This window comes from Paroedura picta, chromosome 2, assembly GCF_049243985.1.
Source record: "Paroedura picta isolate Pp20150507F chromosome 2, Ppicta_v3.0, whole genome shotgun sequence".
Classification (NCBI taxonomy): Eukaryota; Metazoa; Chordata; class Lepidosauria; order Squamata; family Gekkonidae; genus Paroedura; species Paroedura picta.
In genome coordinates, this window is record NC_135370.1 from 132,535,558 (window position 1) to 132,555,736 (window position 20,179).

Here is a 20,179-nt window from a genome sequence, read left to right on the forward strand (position 1 = left end):
TTGTTCTTCTGCTTCAGACCAACATGGCTACACACCTGAATCTGTATTCAAGATAGTCATGCTAATGTCGACAATGTTTGGTTTTTAAATTCTTGCCTCTTTAACATATTTGACTTTTAAGTAGAATGAAACCAGGTGTTTTTATTTTGCCTGTCCCTCCTCTTTTCTTTTGGTCACTGTCCCTCACTGCTGCCTCTTCCTCCTCTTACCATCTCGCTGATAATACAATACAATAAAATAAACACCATTTAAAAAGACAAAGATGGCAGGTATAACAATTCCTAGTAAATCCATATTCCTCATTCACCTATTCCTGGCAGTGTCCAACAGATGTAAAGCTGGAGTAGCCTGCTCCCTGCTGTTTAGCTGTTTCAGGCTGTCTTGTGCTATCCCGTTAAAGTTTAAAGGAAGTACACAAAAGCTCAAAAACAGCTGAATGGTGGGCAGTGCCTGTTCCCTGCCACTCAGCTGTTGTTGCAGCGGGGAACAGAAAGCAAATATTTAAAGGAACTCAGAGCACTCCCTACCACTCAGCTGTTTGGGGGGCTTTCTTGTACAGTCTGTGCACAAGACAGCAGCAGCTGAGCAACTGTTTCATGGGGAACAGAAGGCAGGGGTTTAAAGGGCATCTGAGTTTCTTTAAACCCATTTTCTGCTGTATCCATGAGTTGCCACAAACTACCATGAGCTGTTTTAAAAGCTTGTGGAAGCTTGTGACAGTAGACCCATCACAAATTTCATTTTGCAAACCACGAATAAGACAAGATTTGTGACAAATTTTGCTTCAGGGTTCAGTTTGTGTTTATACCTATTAACATCAAATATCCACAGTACACAGATATGATAATTGTCATTTTAAGGATTTGTTTCACAGAGCAGTTTAGGTCTTTTATTATAATTTAGCCTAAGGGGTTATTTTTCAGGCCAAAAGATGGAATAAAATATAAAACAATAACAAACATAAGATTATTTGATTAAAGACTTCAGTCTTCTCATGATCACGTGCTATTAACATGGTTTTTTAAAAAATATAATGGAACTGCACTTTTTCTCTCACTCTCTGCAGACATTGCCAGAAATCTGTTCTGAGCAGGATGAGATGGATTTCCTGATGGAAGCGCTTATAATAAGGTGCATTTTAAACTCTTCTACTTCAAAACATAGGACTACCCAAATATGGCTAAAAATTATGCATCTTGAGGATTCTGGATTTAAAGCCTCCTGTAATTAGTAATTAAAAGTGCTTGAGGAGAAAAAACAGCAACTCTACTTAATATCCTTAAGTCAAACACTTAGCTATATATCTTAATACTAACTTGTATCTTATCCAGCAATCCCTATATCATAACATTGACCTATAAAAATATCAAAAATGATGTACAACCTAATATAGAACAAATATTGCAATGTTAATCTCCTCTGCTTTACAATGTTCCAATGATTAATAAGCAGCCACAAATTAGGCCTGAGAATGTGTCTTGTTTCTAAGCCACTTTCTACAAGCTGCGATTTTGTCAATGATCATGCCAAACCAGCACTTTTTAAACCTGATTTGTGAATTTGGTATCGCTGTTTGAATTTGGTATCTTTTGTTAAAAGATAACTTGATGCAACTGTCGTGTTTTGAACTACATTTCCATACTTTTTTTTCTGGGCATTTTCCCCACTTGGCCAAATAAAATTAACATGGAATTACATGACATTCAATCCACCATCCCATTCTGGATAGCTAAACCTTTTGCCAAAACAAGTCAACTCTACCATACATAAATTAATGAACTTTACTCCTGTAAACCATGCCAGCGATGATCACTAGTAGTCTGAGGCACCCTACAAATCCTAGTTGCTGTATAGTACTATTTATAAAGCCGCTGTGAAGAGTTTTCCCTAATATTAACACAAACAGAGGTCCAAATTACAACCCCCCAAAGAAGATGCCACCAGGAGAGTACTTTCAGGGGAAATTAAAGCTGACAGGCACAAGTTCAGGAGGTTCAGGAGATGCTGAACTCACAGAACATATCTGGCATATTCTCCTCTACGTGTCCTCCAGGTTTGGCGAGGATTGGATTTCAGGGTCCAAGTTATGTTCCCCCAAAGAAGGTGACTCCATTCTCCATTGTTTCCAACAAGGGAGGGGGCAAAAAAGCAAGGGCAACAGAAGTCCAGGAGAACAGAATCAAAATCCCTGAGAATCTTTGCAGTAGAACCTGAAGGTGTGGTTGAGGGCATTTTTGCAAGGCCAGCAGAATCAGTGCCACTGTGGCAATGCAAACCAAACAGGATTAATGTCAAATCAGAGAATCTCTGCAGTAGAAACTGAAGTGAGGGGCCAGGTTTTGCAAGCCTACAGAACCAGTGCAATGTACTAGTCCCCTGTAGAACCCAGTGCTAATGTGGCAACACCAGTTTAATAAAAATCCAAGTGGTGGGGCTGGAAGCCCAAAAGAGCCTAGTGGCAACACGGCAATGCCAGCTCAATCACAATCCTAGTGTGTGGGAGGCTGTTGGAAGCACAGCAGTATCAGTGCAATGTTCTAGTGTCTAACAGAACTGAGTACCACTGGCAGTGCAAGTTTTAAAAGACTGATCTCAAAGCACAGAATGACAAATCCAAGTGGGGTGGGTGGGATTTTTCAAGCTTTGTGCAAGAAAGGAATACTGGGAAGAATTGTTTTTATACTCCACTTTTCACTGCTTACACTCCCTTTTCTCTCCCTACAATGAACACCCTGTAAGGTAGGTGAGGCTGAGAGAGCTCTGACAGAATTGCTCTGTGAGCACAACTTGTAACAAGACTAACCCAGCTAGCTGCATGTGGAAGATTAGAGTATCAAACTCGGCTCTCCAGATTGCAGCCACCACTCTTAGCCATTACACCAAGCTGCAAAGAGGGGGGGAAACTCTTGAAACTCACACAACTAATTTGAAACTGACAGCAGGTTTCCAAGACTAGGGAATTCTGCCCCCTGTTAATATGAAGTTTACTAAACATTTTATTTGACCAAAGGAAGTCTGCCTGGAAATTTATCCATTCAGGAACCCTCCACAACAGCTTGAAAGTTCTTTTAAGATTCATGCTAGTGACCTGCCATGAATTTTACTTTGCAAAGCATGAACCAGCCAGAATTCATCGTGAACTTTAGTTCATGGTCTAGTTTACGTCCATCCCTAGTTGCTGTACTCCAGGGAGTGCCTGGAGATCTCCCACTTTTAAAACTGGTCTCCCACTACAGAGATCAGTTTCCCTGAAGAAAATGGTTGCTTTGAAAGGTGAACTGTCTGGTACTGTACCATGCTGAGGTCTCTCCCCTCCCTAAACCCCACCCTCTCCAAGCTTCACTCCAGAATTCTTCAAGCATTCCCAACCTAGAGCTAGCAATCCTATTTGCAGATATTGGAATCTCAACAGATATTTATCCCTTATGTTTTGGCCATCTCATCCTTTTTTGAATCAGTGAAACACCTTAAACCTGCCTCTGTTCAACTTGAAAGCTATCACAGACACTTAGCTAAACTGCTCATCAAAAATATGTAGCATTAATGAAGAGAACTCTGGTGCCAGTTGATTTTTCTGTTTCATGTATTTATTAATGAAGATCTGGTTAAATCCTGGTTTTGATCTGTTCCAAGACATCTTGTTTCCTTAGGTCATATTTATGTAGTCAAACGTAGCAAAATCCCCTGTGCTCCATCTGCCAAACTTTTCGCATTGCCTCCCCCTAAACCACTACCGCATGCTCATTAGTCTAGAGATGTGATACTATTTCTCTGTAGATGATGGGACTAAATCACTATTCTAAACGAATAATATATTCGTTTATATTATTGCCCTGTATATTCTGGCTTTTGAAAAATCACCAGATAAGCAAACAAAACATTTTCTGTATTTTAAATGTCATTAGGGATTAGCAGAGGGATAGCCATAAAAAGAAACAAGATTCTTGGAAATGTTTTCATTTTCAAGACCACAATTCTACCAAGCCAAGATGTATTTAACTTAGTCGTTTTTTTAAAATCAGCTCAGGCGTTGCTATTCTGTTCCAGACCTTCCAGCTTTCCTGTAAGGCTGATCTCCAAATAGTTTATGTCCTTTCACTTTGAACTGGGTCCAGTTTGTCTATGTAACACATGTAGCATGTGCTATGGGCCCCATATTTCCAGGGGCCCTGAGCAGTGTCTTCCCCCATCCATAGATCAGGGCTGTTGCCTCTCACCTCTACCCTTTTCCCTCTTTAAGGACTCTCAGAGTGATATTCCTTTCCACGGGGTGGGGGGGGGGCAGTCTGGCTGCTCCCGCTGCAATTGTGCTCTGCACAGGCTCTGGTGCTACAGACCCCACATATCCTTAAATCACTCCAGCTTTGAACCCATGATCTGAGTTGTGTCTTATTATTATCATGGACATTGACTCTTAAGAGAACAGACTGATCAGAGTTAACCTTCTATTCAGAGACCTGGCCAAACTGTTATGGAATTCTAGCTAGCTCCACAAACCACATTATCTGTGAAAAGCATTATTTTTCTTCTTCCCACATGAGGTGTAATTCCTGTCATTTGTCATTTCTGCTTCATCTTCCTGGCTAGAATGCAATACATAGTTGAAGAGTAAGGGCATGAGAGGATACCCTTGGTCCATATTAAATGGCGATGGGCTGAAACCTATTAACCAAAATTCTGGCTTTAGAGGCAGTGTGGCAGATTTTCACCCCCATTCCTGGAACTTTCTTCCAAACCTAAACGTTATCAATACTTGATCCAGAGAAAGCCAGCTAATTCAACCAGGTATGGTTTCAGCATCCACAAAATAAACAAGTATAGGCCTTTTATTTTCATTAACCAGTTTCAATAGGTTGATTAATTGTCTTGATATTGTTCCATTAAGACATTTTGCAAGGATAGATGTGAAGATTTTGTGAAATCAGTCCATAAGATGTGCTATTATTCATATCTTAGTCTTTCACCATCTTTGTTGCCCAGGGTTGTAGTTAGGTCAGGGACGTTCACCTGTTGCCTCAACCTAGGTGTAAACTGCACGGAGGTTTTATTCCAATCCCAGATCGATTCAGTCCCTGCCGTCTACACAGAATGCGATTTCCGTTTGGATTTGGGGTGATTTAAATTTTCCTTCTGCAGCAAGAAGGATTGATCCGGAGTGACCCTACCTTTATTGTGTGATATCTTAGAGTGCTTTTAACGCTCAATATTTTTCAAATCCAGAATGGGAAACCAAGCTCCGTGGTAGAGAACCTCTGATAGGCCACACCTGGTCATGTGACAAGCTTGCCTTAAAGGAGAAGCCCCTAATTTCTCTCAATTTCTGTTGGTCCTGGATTTTTTTCCCCTCCTCTGCCTTTTTCGATCCTCTCCCCCCCCCCCCCCGCCTCCAAGAAAAGAAAGAGGCTCCCTGCTTGGCTCCTCTCCCCCTTGTTCAAGAAAAGAAAGAAAGAGGCTTGGCTCCCCTCCCCCTTCTGAACTACCCTAACCACGTGCAGACGACTTTCCTGTTTCAATGGGGAGGGGGAGAGAGGAAGACCTGAGTTCAAAGCGTTCTGCCCTGGTTACTGTACTATCTCTGGAGTTCTATGGAAGATGAGAATCAGACAGACTGGTAGCCCTTGTATCTCATTTCCAAACCCTTGTATCTCATTTGCCAGTAGAGAATTTTAAAAAGGCAGATCATTGTTGAATTCTAATTAGTATTCAAGCTAAAGTGTGCCCCATTGAATACTACCATCCTGCTTCTGCATTCATGTATCTAAATGAATAATTAATTTAACCAAGAAGGAAGTTCTGCATATGTTCCATAGAAGCCAATAGGGGAGGTGGAGAACACGAGTTGACATGCAAACTCTATAAGGTAATAAAACATTCACAGTGTAGCTGGAGCAAGGCGCTGATAGAAGTTTAAGCAGGATTGTGACCAGGAAATTCTAGAGTACACAAGCAAGAAACCAGGCAAATATGCAAGCATAAGTTGGATCCATTGAAGACAAGCCTGAAAGTAGCTTAGATAAGCAAAAAGAATAAAGGAATCACAATAGGCAGGCTACAGGCTACTGAGGCATGTAAGCTCTAGCTAAAATAGAAGTTGCTTCCCTTTGTGCTGCGGACAGAGACCAAGGGGCTGCTTCACACATCAAATTCCAATTTATTCACTCTGCAACAGCTATACAGAGGAGAGCTGAAGTCTGCAAAAGTGACCTACATGCCCTCAGGAGGCATTTTTCAGACATGCATCTCTTCTCCAGGGATGACAGTTTTCCCCGTAGATAGAAATAGGGACAAACTGGAACTTGCCCTTCTTGCTGCAATCCAGGTGAACAGCTGAGATGAAGGCAGGCCTGAAACTATTCCTCATGGCAGTCCGAAAGCCATCCTGACAGCTTGTTTTTCTTCCTCTCCTTGACTAAAACACGAGACACGCCTTAGTAACATTCCTTACAGGTATTTACTCTTCAAAATAAATGTGAACATTTACATATTTACAGCTTGGCTGATGAACCTTAATTGCTCTCTCTCTGTCTCTGCCACTCCCTGAACGTTTAGAAGAAAAGTACTCCTGGAGGCGATTGTGGCAGGTTGCCTTTCCCCCACTCTTCCTCCCTACGCAGCCGCTGGACCTAAATGGAGGATGACAGGTGTCTGCTTCCCTCATCAACTCATGGAGTTTTGACTGACAGTTCAAAGGAGTACTTGTGCATGGGAGTTTTTTTTTAAGACACATCTTGCAGATGTTTTAAATTTATTAGTTACTCCCCATTCACAAGAAAAACTATAAATTCACATCCCACCTAGACTAACATTTCTGAAAATTATGATTTGGATGTTTGTTTAAGTACCAAAAGATTACAGGTTATGATGTAAGAAATGTAGTTTTATTTGTTGACAATGGAAACTCTGAAGGCTTTGGGAAGGCACTGTAGAAAATTGATTCTTCTAAAATAGTATTGATATTGACCAATTGGGCAGGTATATCAGAAAGACAACAAAGTGCAAGGCTTATTTATTTAAGTGTATTTTTATCCCATCCTATGTTCAAGCTCAAGGCAGGATATATCACTCTTCTCTCCTCCATTTTGCCTTCAGAACAACTTTGCTAATTAGGTTAGGCTGAGAGATAGAAAAAGAGAACTTCAAGTTGAGTAGGGATTTGAACCTGTGTCTCCCAGATTCCAGTTCAGCATTCTAACCCCTGTACTATTTTGGGTTATCATTCTTATTCTCCCTGTGCTTCAGTCAACCGAGATACATTGCTAGAATCCAACTGTTTATTATCTCTTGTATCTTTACATTCAAGGGTCACTGACTGATATTTTATTTTTTATTACTTTTATTTATACTGAGAGGTGATATGACAGCCATCTCCAAGTACTTGAAGTGCTGTCATTAAGAGGATGGAGCAAAGTTGTTGTCTGTTGCCCCAGAGAGTCAGACCAGAATCAGTGGGGTGAAATTAATTCAAAAGAAACATCTGGTAGAAGTTCCTGGCAGAGCCATTCCTCAGTGGAACAGGCTTCCTTGAGAGGTGGTGGGTTCTCCTTCTTTTGAAGATTTTAAGCAGAGGCTGGATAGCCATCTTATCGAAATGCTGATTCTGTGAACCCAGCCCATACCTCCAAACAAGTTGTCCTAGAGGGCATATAAAGATATTAAATAGGATTGGGGAGAGAATTGTGGCCTGTGGAAGCCCACAGTGGAGTTCAAAGCAGTGCAATTGCTCTTCCCTGACCTTGGAGGAAGGAGACCAGCCATTGAAGAGATGACCTCCATAACTTTGTGTTGGTGAGGTGGTAAGCTAAAAGCTCATGATCTACAAGGTCAAATGCTGCAGTAAGATCTAATAATGCCAGCAGCGCTGACCCCCTTAATCTAGTTGTCTTCAGAGGTCATCTGTCAAAGCAACTAATGCTGTTTCCACCCAGTGGCCATGGTTGGAATTAGTCTTATTCAAATTCAATAGGTACTGCCCTTGTCTTCCATTGGACACCCCCTCTAGATAGCCCAATTCCATCAGATCTTAGAAGATAAGCAGGGTCAGCCCTGGCTGGTACTTGGAAGGGAGACCTCCAAGAAATACCAGGGTTGTGACACAGGGGCAGGCAATGGCAAACCACCTCTAAATGTCTCTTGCCTGGCAGCCAGACAATCTTAGGATCTCTCACTTATATTACACCCATGCCATACGATTAAATAAATAAACTCCATTGGATGAAGCACAACATCATAGCTAATACAAAAAGTGAAAGGCTTTTTTCCTGTAAAGTAAGGCTTTGAATGTCTGTTTTTTATTATGATGATATGATTTTAATTGTCAAGCTTTGGGTGGTTCCCTGCTTATTTGCATAATTGAGGCTGTCTAAAGAAAACCACAGAGCTGGACTTCTGAGAACGGAGCTTCAGATGTATTATTTGCCTGGAAGTGAGGGGGATGATATTGATTGGAGCTGTGATTGGGAAGGATATTGATGGGGGAGAAAAAGACTTAACTCTTGTATTCTCTCTATATGCCTTAAAGCCTGAAACATTTTTCAAGTGTGCCTCCATTGGTCAAAAGGCTGAGAAAGGCTGCCATAGGGAGCCATAGGGACTTCCATCTATGATACCATTGTGTCATTCCTGACATTTTCTTTTTTTTAATAAATTATGTAGGTATTAGATCAGGGGTAGTCAAACTGTGGCCCTCCAGATGTCCGCAGACTACAATTCCCATGAGCCCCTGCCAGCGAACACTAGCAGGGGCTCATGGGAATTGTAGTCCATGGACATCAGGAGGGCCACAGTTTGACTACCCCTGTATTAGATCATCAGTGGACAGCCCCTGTAGCAAGAGGGGTCTATGGAAAAAGTGATATCTATGATTTTGGGACTTGCTAGCATCCCACTTTAAGAAACAGAAATATGGGCCTGACTGCCTTCTCGGTGTGGTCCTCCAAGAAAATTAATTGCTGATTTAGGTCCATTTAGTGGCACCGTTCTGTTCAGAGAAGGTAATAGTCAGTTCATGATTTGTGAACTCAAGTTCATGGCTGGTCAGCTGGCATGAACTTTCCACAAATGTTCAAGCAGTTTGTGGCATGTTTTAATGGGCACTTTTCCAGACTGTTTCCACGCAATTTAAATGTTTACCAAAATTCAAAGCAACAGGGGAGGAAGAACTTGGAGGTCATGTACAGGAGCATCCAGGAGAGGTCACCCACAACTTTTGATATCTGTATCTTGCACAGAATCTGTTTTATACACTCCTGAATCTGCCTCTGTCATTTCCCCAGAAAGCACTTTCCCCAGAAAACACTTTCCTGATGGCACCTTCTTTGGGAGGCTGTAATTCAGACCAAACTTGGCAGGCAGGTAGAGGGGAATAAGCTGGAGCTCCCCTACACGTATGGTGTCTCTAGCATGCTAGGGTGTGTGTTCTACTGCGTCACAAACCTCATGAACTGAACCAGTTCATTAGGCAGTGAAAAAATTGTGATGGTTCATGGTTCAAACCAAGCATGCCCCTCTAGTTCTATATAAAATTAAGAAGAGCCTTGCTGGATGAGACCAGTGACCCATCTAGTCCAGCTTCCTGTCTCACACAAGTTTTTATTTATTTATTTAATGCTATGTGTGTAATATATCCAGGAGATCCTGATATTGTCTGGCTGCCAGTCTAGAGATATTCAAAGGTGGTTTGCCATTGCCCTCTGCCAGTTTGCACTTCCAAGTCCTAACCAGGGCTGACTCTGCTTAGTTTATGCAATATGTCAGGACTGGACTTGCCTGGGCTATCCACATCAGATGACTCACACAATGGCTAACCATTTCCTCTGCAGGGCCAACAACAGGGCATCGAGGCTGAGACCTTCCCCTGATGCTGCCTCCTGCCCCTGGGATTCAGAGGATTAGTGCTTCTGAATATGGCAGTTCCCCTTTGGCACCATGGCTAGTAGCCATTGATAGACTTATCCTCCATGAATCTATCTCAAATTGAAAGGATAATGCAAGGATAATGTCATATATTTCACCAAAACTAGGAGGAGGCGACCTTTAAGTGGGGAAGCAAGTCCCATTTTATTCAATGAGCTTGCTTCCAGGAAAGCATTTGAAAGACTGGTATCTAGGTCAAGGATCTTGGCAAGGTCTAACCGATATATCCATTGTCTTTTTGTCCCTCTCTACCCATGTGGTGTGGATTTTGCAGCAAGTTCAATCACCAGAACATTGTGCAGTGCATTGGGGTAAGCCTCCAGACCTTGCCTCGCTTCATCCTGTTGGAGCTTATGGCTGGGGGAGACATGAAGAGCTTCCTTCGGCAGAACCGCCCACGAGTGGTGAGTGTCCAATATATTTTGCATGCCCAGCCCCTGATGTCCATGGACCATTCTTCTCTTGCTGCGAGGGGGAGGCGGTTTAGCCTGAAAACTACAGGTCATTCCTCTGTTCTGGTGTTACCAAAATACAGCAGAAAAGTTTAGCTTCAGTTATGAACAACAAGAAGAAGAAGAGTTGGTCCTTATATGCCACTTTTCTCTAACAGAAGAACTCTCCAAGCGGCTTACATTCGCCTTCCCTTTCCTCTCTCCACAACAGACACCCTGTGAGGTGGGTGAGGCTGAAAGAGCCCTGATATTATTGCTTGGTCAGAACAGCTTTATCAGTGCCATGGGAAGCCCAAGGTCACCCAGTTGGCTGCATGTGGGAGAGTGCAGAATCGACCCCAGCTCACCAGATTAGAAGTCTGCACTCCTAACCACCACACCATTCACATATAACTCCACTGGCTTAAAGGCTGAGCCTACATATTGTGGAATTTTAAAGAGCTGATTCAGTAGCAGTGACATGTGGATACAGGACCATTCATTCAAATGGCCCAGAAGGTTTATACCCAGAATGAAACTTTGCTGATCTTAAAAGTCCCTTTGGGCTCAAACTTTGTTCTGTCCCAGAAGGTAAGTTGGAAGAGCGTGCCCAGAGCTATACTGACCCAGTGTTAGAGTCCAGTTCCATTCCTTACTTTCCCATGCCATTTTTACCGACAGGGACGGTACATCACATCTCTTATTACCATCAATGTGATTCACAAATACACAAGTTTCCTTAGTTTGTTTTTGGCAAAATGATTTTAGATGTTAAAAAAAATTCTGACCCAAGAAGACGAAGTGTAAGTACGGTCCTTAATGTGGCCCTTTTCAGAATATGCCAATGTATTCCAGAACACTCTGAGCTGGAACATTTCTTTCACTACTGATGTTAATCCCTCAGTGTATCTGGTGATTTTATTTGTGCTGTGGAAAGCTGAGCTAGTTTGCCAAACTCTGATAGCAATTTCCTGTGGATAATTGTACCGTCTTTGACAAACAGGAAGACTGCTCAAATCATGGCAAGCAATTCACAGTTCTTAAACACAGACAAAATGCGATGATCTCAATTCAGTGCCACCATAGGAAATTCCAGAAGTATCTATATGGAGTGTATGAACAGCCTTACCACACAGAGTAGATGCAAGTGAATCTCTTCTGTTCCTCAGAGTTATACTGATAAAAACCAAAAAGGATAGATTAATACTCTAATGTCCTGCCTGCTTTTCATTGTGCCCTAATCCTGCAATATCTTTATAAAGGTTAAATCAACTCCAGAAGAATTCTGCTCACAGACAGGCAAAGGAAGTTGGATGAGGCTATGATAATATTCAAATCAAGCTTATTTGCTGTGTCTGAGATTATTCAGTTTCAGGAAGTGGCCTGATTTGCTCAGCAGGAAGGAAAATCTTTTATTTTTATTTGCAGATTTATATAGCACCCCTCTCAGTAAAACGGTCTCAGGGCGGTTTACACATATAAATTCAATGAACTAATACAATATAGTCAGTTAATACTAAAAACCATTTAAAACCATTTTAAACTTCTGGTCCTAAAGAGGAAAAGCATTTGTGGGAATGTTCAGGCAGCCAATCAAGCTTGAACTAAGAGGATTAGTTTATAAATTGCAGATATTTTGCACAAGCCACTCTAATTCAAAGGGCAGAACAAAATGTCCATAACTGGCTCTCAACAGCAAAGGCAGAGAAACTCACAGCACGATGCTAAAGGGGCAAAGGGCAGCCCATTGGCATTCTCCCAAAAGCACTTCAGCGAGGACAGTAGGACGGTATTTCCCTTCATTCCATTTCTGAATGTGTTGCATGGGGTTACATGTTGCACTGGTAGCAAGAAATCAGGCTAGCTACTTGGAACAAAAATATTGTTTCAGGGGTTTCTCAATAGTAAAAAAAAAAAGTTAAGAAAGGCTGTTCTAGAGAGACACCCATAGAATCATAGAATCATAGAGTTGGAAGGTACCTCATGGGTCATCTAGTCCAACGCCCTGCACTACGCAAGACACTCACGACCCTATCGCTCATCCACTGTAACCCGCCAACCCCTTGAGCCTTCACAGAATCAGCCTCTCTGTCAGACGGCTATCCAACCTCTGTTTAAAAATTTCCAAAGATGGAGAACCCACCACCTCCTGATGAAGCCTGTTCCACTGAGAAACCACTCTAACTGTCAGGAACTTCTTCTGGATGTTTGGATGGAATTTCTTTTGAATTAATTTCATCCCATTGGTTCTGGTCTGTCCCTCTGGAGCAAGAGAGAACAACTCTGCTCCATCCTCTGTATGGCAGCTTTTTAAATATATGGAGATAGTTATCAAATCCCCTCAGGCAACTCACACCTCTTTGGTCTCCTTTTGACTTTTCTGTCACCATCTCTCAGCTCTGGTGAGTACATTATTCAAGCACACAGGGATTTCCCCTTGTCAAGAAACTATTTCTAAAATTGATTCCCTCTGGCCAAATCAACTAACCATTCTGGAGTATTAATCTGCTATCGGTCTGACAAAGGAATGGTTATTTAGCAGTCTTCACACCATCTGCTTAGTTTCAATGGACTTGGATCATAGAATCATAGTATCTTAGAGTTGGAAGGGACATCCAGGGTCATCCAGTCCAACCCCCTGCAGAATGCAGGAAATTCACAACTACCTGCCCACCCACAGTGACCAGATGGTGCCCCCCCCAAAAAAAAGAAATAGAATCCATGGCCAGTGTGGCTTGGAGGAAATTTGCCTCCCGACCTCAAAGTGACAATCAGCATTTCCCTGTGCATGCAAAAAAGGGCTGCAAGAGCCAAGCATGGACACAATTCCTTCTGCCCAGCCACTAACAATCATATCACCTCTTAGTCATATTCGCTCCAGGCTAAACAGACCAGGCTCCCCCACCTTTCCTCATATGTCTTGGTCTCCAAACCCCTCACCATTTTCATTGCCCTCCTCTGGACATGCTCCAGTTTGTCTACAGCCTTCTTCAATTGTGGTGCCCAAAACTGGACACAGTACTCCAAGTGAGGCTGAACCAGAGCAGAGTAAAGCAGTACCAATCCCTCACACGATCAGGACACTATGCTTCTTTGGATGCAGCCCAAAATCCCATTTGCCTTTCTCTGCTTGTGATGACACTAGATCGAGGTGGGTAGCCGTGTCAGTCAGAAGCACTAGAACACATTTTGAGTGGTGGCACCTTTAAGACCAACAAAGTTTTATTCGAACTATAAGATTTTGTGTGCACCCACACTTGATTAGATAATGGCACTGTAGTCATTTAGAACATCTTTAGCCACTTAGCAGTCCAGAAAGTGGAGGCCACAATGGAGAAGACACATATGTGGGCAATTGTTGGTTTTTCCCATCTGCAGGTTGGCACCTGCAGACACTGCTGTAATGATATGTCAGCAGGTTCTCTAAATTTCTAACTTTCTTTTTAAAAAATTAAGTCTCTCACGCCTTCCCTCATGGAGACATAAGGGGGAAACAACAAGGGAAGGCACTAAAGGCTTAAAAAACAATGAAAGCTGAGAATTCAGAGAACCTGCTTGACCCATGGTTATCAAGATAAAATATAGAATTATACATGGGAGGATAATTATAAGGGTGGAATCGTGTGGCTCACTAAATCTTAACAGAAGAATTATTCTATTGCTATGGCAAAATAGAAAAAACAAGTTACCATGCAACCAAAAAATTCAAACAGTGTAAGGTCTCTTGAAAACAGAATAGAGGCAATTGGCAAGTAACAAGGCAACAGGATGTATAACCATTAATAATTAGAAATAGGTGGATTTTAAGTACAATGCCTGAAATTGGCTAAACCAGCCACTAAATGGTGCTATAACATCAAAAGTGCAGAATGCAAAACATGGGAAACCTACATCTTACCAGGGAACACCAAAAATAAGTGAGATTACCTATCTAATACAGAATATAAACAGTTATGTCACTTCTAATGTGTTGGACGTAGACACTAAATTAAGCACAGTTAAGAAGATTAGAAATAATAATTAAACCCTATGCCTCCAAGGTATAAAGAAAGGATAACATTGCAAGCCTCCATCTTGAGCCAGATTATACAATATGACATCAGAATTGGTATTCCTGGCGTGATAGGAAGCGTTAGGTTGTGTTCAGGACAGCGTGACCACAATAAAGCTAAAATGTTTTTTTTTTTTAGTATATGGTTGATTTAGGTGTTTTGTATTAGCTTGTTTTTATATCTTGATGTAAGCCGCCCCAAGACCATTTTGGAGAAGGGCAGATTAAAGATCTAATTTTTTTAAAATGTTAATGTCATATTTCCCATAAAATTGTGCAGAACCCCTGAGAGATGCTCACAGAGTTCACAGATTTTTGCAGAGGCTAAATGAAAACCTCTGTAGTAGAAAAAACTTTTCTCTACTCCCCAAATATAGAACTTGAGTTCATGCAGTGAACTTGACAGGCAGTCAGTTCAGGATAGATAAAGTTCCTTCATACAATTCTTGCTTGTGGGACTCACTGACACTGAGGGTAGTGTTGGCCAATTGGATTCAAAAGTACATTAAAAAAATGCATGAAAGATAGACCCATCAATGTATCCATGTTAACCAGTGAATATCCATTTCCAGGAGCAACAACCCAGAGCAGCTCCGTAACTCTGCAGTGAGTCTTATAGAGCAGGGGTAGTCAACCTGTGGTCCTCCAGATGTTCATGGACTACAATTCCCATGAGCCCCTGCCAGCAAATGCTGGCAGGGGCTCATGGGAATTGTAGTCCATGAACATCTGGAGGACCACAGGTTGGCCTAACCCTGTTATAGAGTATCTGGTTGGCCACAATAAAAAACAGGGTCCTGGACTGGATAGACCATTTGTCTTATCCATCAGTGTGGTGTTGTGGTCAAGCCAGAGTGATGTAGCAGTTAAGAGAAGCTGCATCTAATCTGGAGAACAGTTTGCTTCTCCACTTCTCCACATACAGGCAGCTGGATGACCTTGGGCTAGTCACAGTTCTCTTAGAACTAACCTTGCACAGTAATTCTCTCAGAGCTTTCACAGCCCCACTACCTCAGTGAGTATCTGTTGGGGGGAGATGAACAGAAGGTGATTGTAAGCTGCTTTTGGACTCCTTTGGATAGTGAAAAGTGGGATATAAAAAAACAACTCTTCTTCGTCATCATCAGGACTCATCTTATGATCCTAATTTCTTGTTCATCTTCCTCTTTCCCAATGGTGCCTACTGCAGAACAAGCCATCCACTTTGATGATGCAGGACCTACTTAACATAGCCCGGGACATTGCTTGTGGCTGCAAGTATCTTGAAGAGAACCACTTCATTCACAGGTAACAGAGGCTCTGCAAGGAGGGGAAAAATTATGCTGTAGTTCTTCGTTTGCCTTCTGGAGAATCAAGAATATGTTCTTCAGTATCTGAGCCCAGTATGGCTTAAATCTTCAAGGAAAATTTGAGTGCTACCATCCAAATGGAAAATTGTTGAAAACATGGATTTGCTTTTGACTTCATAAGAACCACGAAAGCTGATCGTTCAGTGTGACCTTTGACAAACATTTAAAAAGGGGGGAATTCATCCCACATGTACTGGGAAGAATCATGAATGCTTGCAATTCTTGTGGAGTACCCTGGATGAACACCAGTAGAGAGAAAAAGGAGGAGGGGCTTTTTTTTTCTTAGGGAATGGGTACAGGGGGGAGTGGAAGCATTCATCCAGCTCTTCCTTGGTGTCATAAGCCTGGTACATAATATCTTCCTGCACCTGTTTTTCTGAGGCTATATGTTGGAATGTGAAATCATATGCCACTATTTGGGAGGCTTTTGGGCTGAGAGGCAGTGATGTCACAGAGGCCAACATCAGGCAGGCCTTCTAGAGTTCTAGTTGTCATGCCTGTCAGTTCAATCTCTCCTAGAACTAGCTGCGGGACAGATAGTTAATAATAGGTATGATTCTCTGTTGATGGCAAAGGTCTACAGGGAATTTGTTCTGGTAACAAAACTGTATTTTTGAGATACTTTGAGATACTTGATGTCACAAACACATGAAACTGCTTTATACTTAGTCACACCATTAGTCAGTGTTGCCTGATCTGGCTGGCTGCAGTCTTCCAGGCCTCATGTCAAGGTCTCCCATCACCGAACCCTTTTAACTGGAGAGGTTAGATATCGAACCTGGTACCTTCTGCATGCAAAACAGATACTCCTCCACTGGCCCATAGGGGTCTTGTTCTAGTAAGCTGCATTTTCTAAGAGGGAAATGTTGAACGTCACAAGTTATTTCCAATGAGAAATCATATATAATATATCCCTGAAGTTCTCCTTGCTGTCCACTAGATGGTGACTAAGGATATACTTTTAAAAACTGGTCCTTTACTGTGTGTTGTTGTGAGAACTAGCATCTGTAACAAGCTTGCCACTAAACTAGGGTAAAATGGCCTATTACTGTATAATAAAACTAGTAGGAGTCAGGGTATTAGAGATGCTGGCTTCCTTTTGAACCAACAAAACGGACCCTATTGGGAACCCACACTTAACACCGCTGCTCCTGAGCTATAAAGCATCAATGGAGCATTGTTGATCATTGCTTAGTATTCTGCCACCTTCATTCTCTCCTGAATATGTGAACCAGGACTTAAGCACTTGATTCAGAAACACAAAAGTGAGCCCCATGTGAGAACTAGTGTGTGCAGCTCGTCTTTGTACTTCAGGTGGAAACATTTCTTAGGAGGGTTTTGGTCTCCCAAATGGAGATTGGTGAGGAAATTGACTTCAAAGCTGCCTGGCTGTTAGCGCTGGCATTGGAAAGAAACCGGCCCAGCTGTTCAAAGGCACAAGCCCAACCATTTTTAAACCAAATACTGTGGGCAGCGACCACTGCAGGACACCTTTCTTTGCCGTGTGTATGCAGGAAAATATTTCAAACCAACATGTTTTATCGGGGGGGAAACATCCCGGCTTTAAATGCAGCCTCTGCCTGAGATGTTGAAGAGTTACTACTAGGGCTGTGCATAACCTCACTGCCTGGAATTCTCTCAGCACTTTATTCCTTTCCCTCCCAACATGAGAAGGGCAACAAGCACCTAAACTGAACCAAACACTGCCTGAATCTGTAAGCAAAAATTTAAAACCGTAATTGTAGCAATTTTAATATTTTAATAATAGTAACAAATTGTTTTGTGCTATATGTTTATATTAGGTGCTTATGATTGTCTATTGTATAGTAAACTAATAGGAAAGCCCATTTTAAAAATGAGCCAGAGGTCCTGACACTCCCTCCCCCAACTCTCCTGGCAGCTAGGAGGCTGGGGAGAGTGGTGTGGCCACCACAGAAGATGCTCAGTTTTAGTACATTTCCCATGTTTTATTAAAAATCAACAATCCATAAAGTGAAAACTAGCACATCAGGAAAAACTTGCTAGTCCAGTCCATGGTCTTCTGTTTGCAAATAACTTACTGTAACACAATTCTCTACTACTCCACCTATAGTATGAAGTAGGGGCAATATTTTTCACTTTTTATGACTACCTGATTCTGCTGCATGTGTAGATGGGGCATATTAACATATGGATTCTTCAACATACGGGGTTTGGTGGGGGGTTTTTTGTTTGTTTATTTTTTTTACTGTTTTGAGGTAAATTTTTGTTGTTATAAACAAAGGGATTATTAAGAATTTGGTCCTTTTTAAAGTTTACCTGTATATGAATTCTGTGTAATTGTTAATTTAATGGCTGTGCATTACATGTGCAAGTTTTCTAAAGGAAATATCCCAGCTAAATGATATCTCTTGCTTTAAGGCAAGTGTTTTCCAAACTCATGGCTAAACATGCTACAACCTTTGTGTTAATTCCAGTTGTTTGTAAGGGGTTTTTTTTCTCTTACTGTCATCAATAGATTACATTGTTTTCCTTTGCATGCTTGGCAGTACACAACTTGCTTAACATGTGCCACTTGAATGCTCCTCCAAATGCAGCAAGGAGACTGGGACTATGCAAGCTGATTTGCTTGATCCTGTGTAAAGCTTTTACTTGTAGCCCTTCTCCGTCTCTCTCTCTCTCTCTCTCACACACACACACACACACACACACACACACACACAGAGTCTTGGGCAGCCATTTCCTTGCGATGTAGCCCCATGCTGCTGTGACATGCATATTAACTATCCAAATCTTATGGGTGGAGCAAACTGCAAGGCTTTATCCTCTATTTTATTGTCACTTTGTTAAAAAGGAAGACAGTGGGTTTTTCAAAAGGAATTTTTACAGGAAATGAATGAACTCTTGTGCAAAGACATCCTTTTATTTAAAAATTTAAAGAACATATTAATTCAAAACTGTGATAACTACATTTTAATATTCAATGTTATTTAAATAAATTTAGCACTAGAAGTGTAGACATACCCCCAAATGGGTGAAAGGACAGGAATAAACAGGTTTGTTTCTAGGTTGCATTCCAGAAGAAGAAGAGTTCATTTTTATATCACAGATTTCACTACTGGAAGGAATCTCAAAGTGGCTCACAATTGCCTTCCATTCTTCCCCCCATAACAGACACCCTGCGAGGTAGGTGAGGTTGAGAGAGCTCTGACAGAAACTGCTGTGAGAACAGCTCCAACAGGACTGGGAGTAGCCCAAGAGCATCCAACTGGCTGCATGTGAAGGAGTGGGGAATCAAACTCAGCTCTCCAAATTAGAGGCTGCCACTACACCAAGCTGGCTCCCCCAGGCATCCCAGCCCTGTCTGTGGTACTGAGCAATATAGCTGATGGAACCGAATATAGTGAAATGTCAAGGGGTGAAGATGAAATTAGAGGAGGGGAGGTTGCCGATGGTTCATTGGTAGAGCATCTGCTTTGCAGGCAGACATTTCTAGGCTCATTCCAGATCATCTGTGGTGTGAAAAACCTCCAACCTGAGCCCTGGAGAGCCGCTGCCAGTCACAGCACATGATAGTGGCCATAACAGACCAATGTTCCGATTCAGAAGGAGGCTGCTTCATGGGTTCTTGCAAAATGGAGGTTCACGAGGAGGGTCACAGAAGAAGAAAGAGACCCAGATCCTGAGGCAGAGGAATGAGGCAAAATGAGAAATACAATTCAGGGTGGATGGCCATTTTCTATTAACTTCATTTTTTTTAAATCCCAATGGAGGGAATATTCAGACTACCTTAGCGAATGCTTCTGTTGTGTCATAGTCTCGAAGATTATAAAGTTACAGCATTGATGGCAAATGGTATTTGAATGAGAAATTCCTATAATTTGCAGCAGCATGGTGGGTCCTATCCTTAGACTGCATGCCCTTGCATAAACCATAGTACTTTACGTCCCTCTTGGGGGAATAAGTTATTGTTCTCACTAACAAAATATTTATTGTGACAACCCAGGTTTCAAAATTAAGGTTTTCCATTATGCATATGACCTTTTCAGAGATATAGCTGCCAGGAACTGCCTTCTGACTTGTACTGGGCCTGGACGTGTAGCCAAGATTGGTGATTTTGGAATGGCCCGGGATATCTACAGGTAGAGTATGAAAAGGTAGCAGATAGCTGGGGGGGGGGGAGGTAAGATGAAATGCATCCCATCTGTCTGGTTCTGAGAACACTGAAGTGCATCAGAGACTGGAGTCACTGGATATTGCACTTCTGCTGTGTAATAGAAGTGCACAATAAACGGTTTATCACAGGGTAACCCAGTTCTATTCACAACTGGATTAACCTGTGTAGATAAGCCAAACTAGTTACAAATGCTTTTATAGTGCAATATTCTGTATGCAGATCTAATATATGTAACATCTTGTTCTCCCCTCTCCTAATATTTTTGGTAGACCGCATAATA

At 41.9% G+C, this 20,179-nt stretch overlaps 1 protein-coding gene across 3 annotated transcripts in view; it reads left to right on the top strand.

Moving 5' to 3' along the window:
* Positions 1 to 20,179, top strand: part of LTK (leukocyte receptor tyrosine kinase) — a 124,808-nt gene that overhangs the window by 97,606 nt on the left and 7,023 nt on the right. For all 3 annotated transcript variants that reach the window (XM_077322818.1, XM_077322819.1, XM_077322820.1), the window contains 4 exons: positions 1,067 to 1,131; positions 10,187 to 10,316; positions 15,584 to 15,681; positions 19,772 to 19,864. In XM_077322818.1, the coding sequence (XP_077178933.1) occupies positions 1,067 to 1,131; positions 10,187 to 10,316; positions 15,584 to 15,681; positions 19,772 to 19,864 (386 nt within the window). The remainder of the gene's footprint in view (positions 1 to 1,066; positions 1,132 to 10,186; positions 10,317 to 15,583; positions 15,682 to 19,771; positions 19,865 to 20,179) is intronic.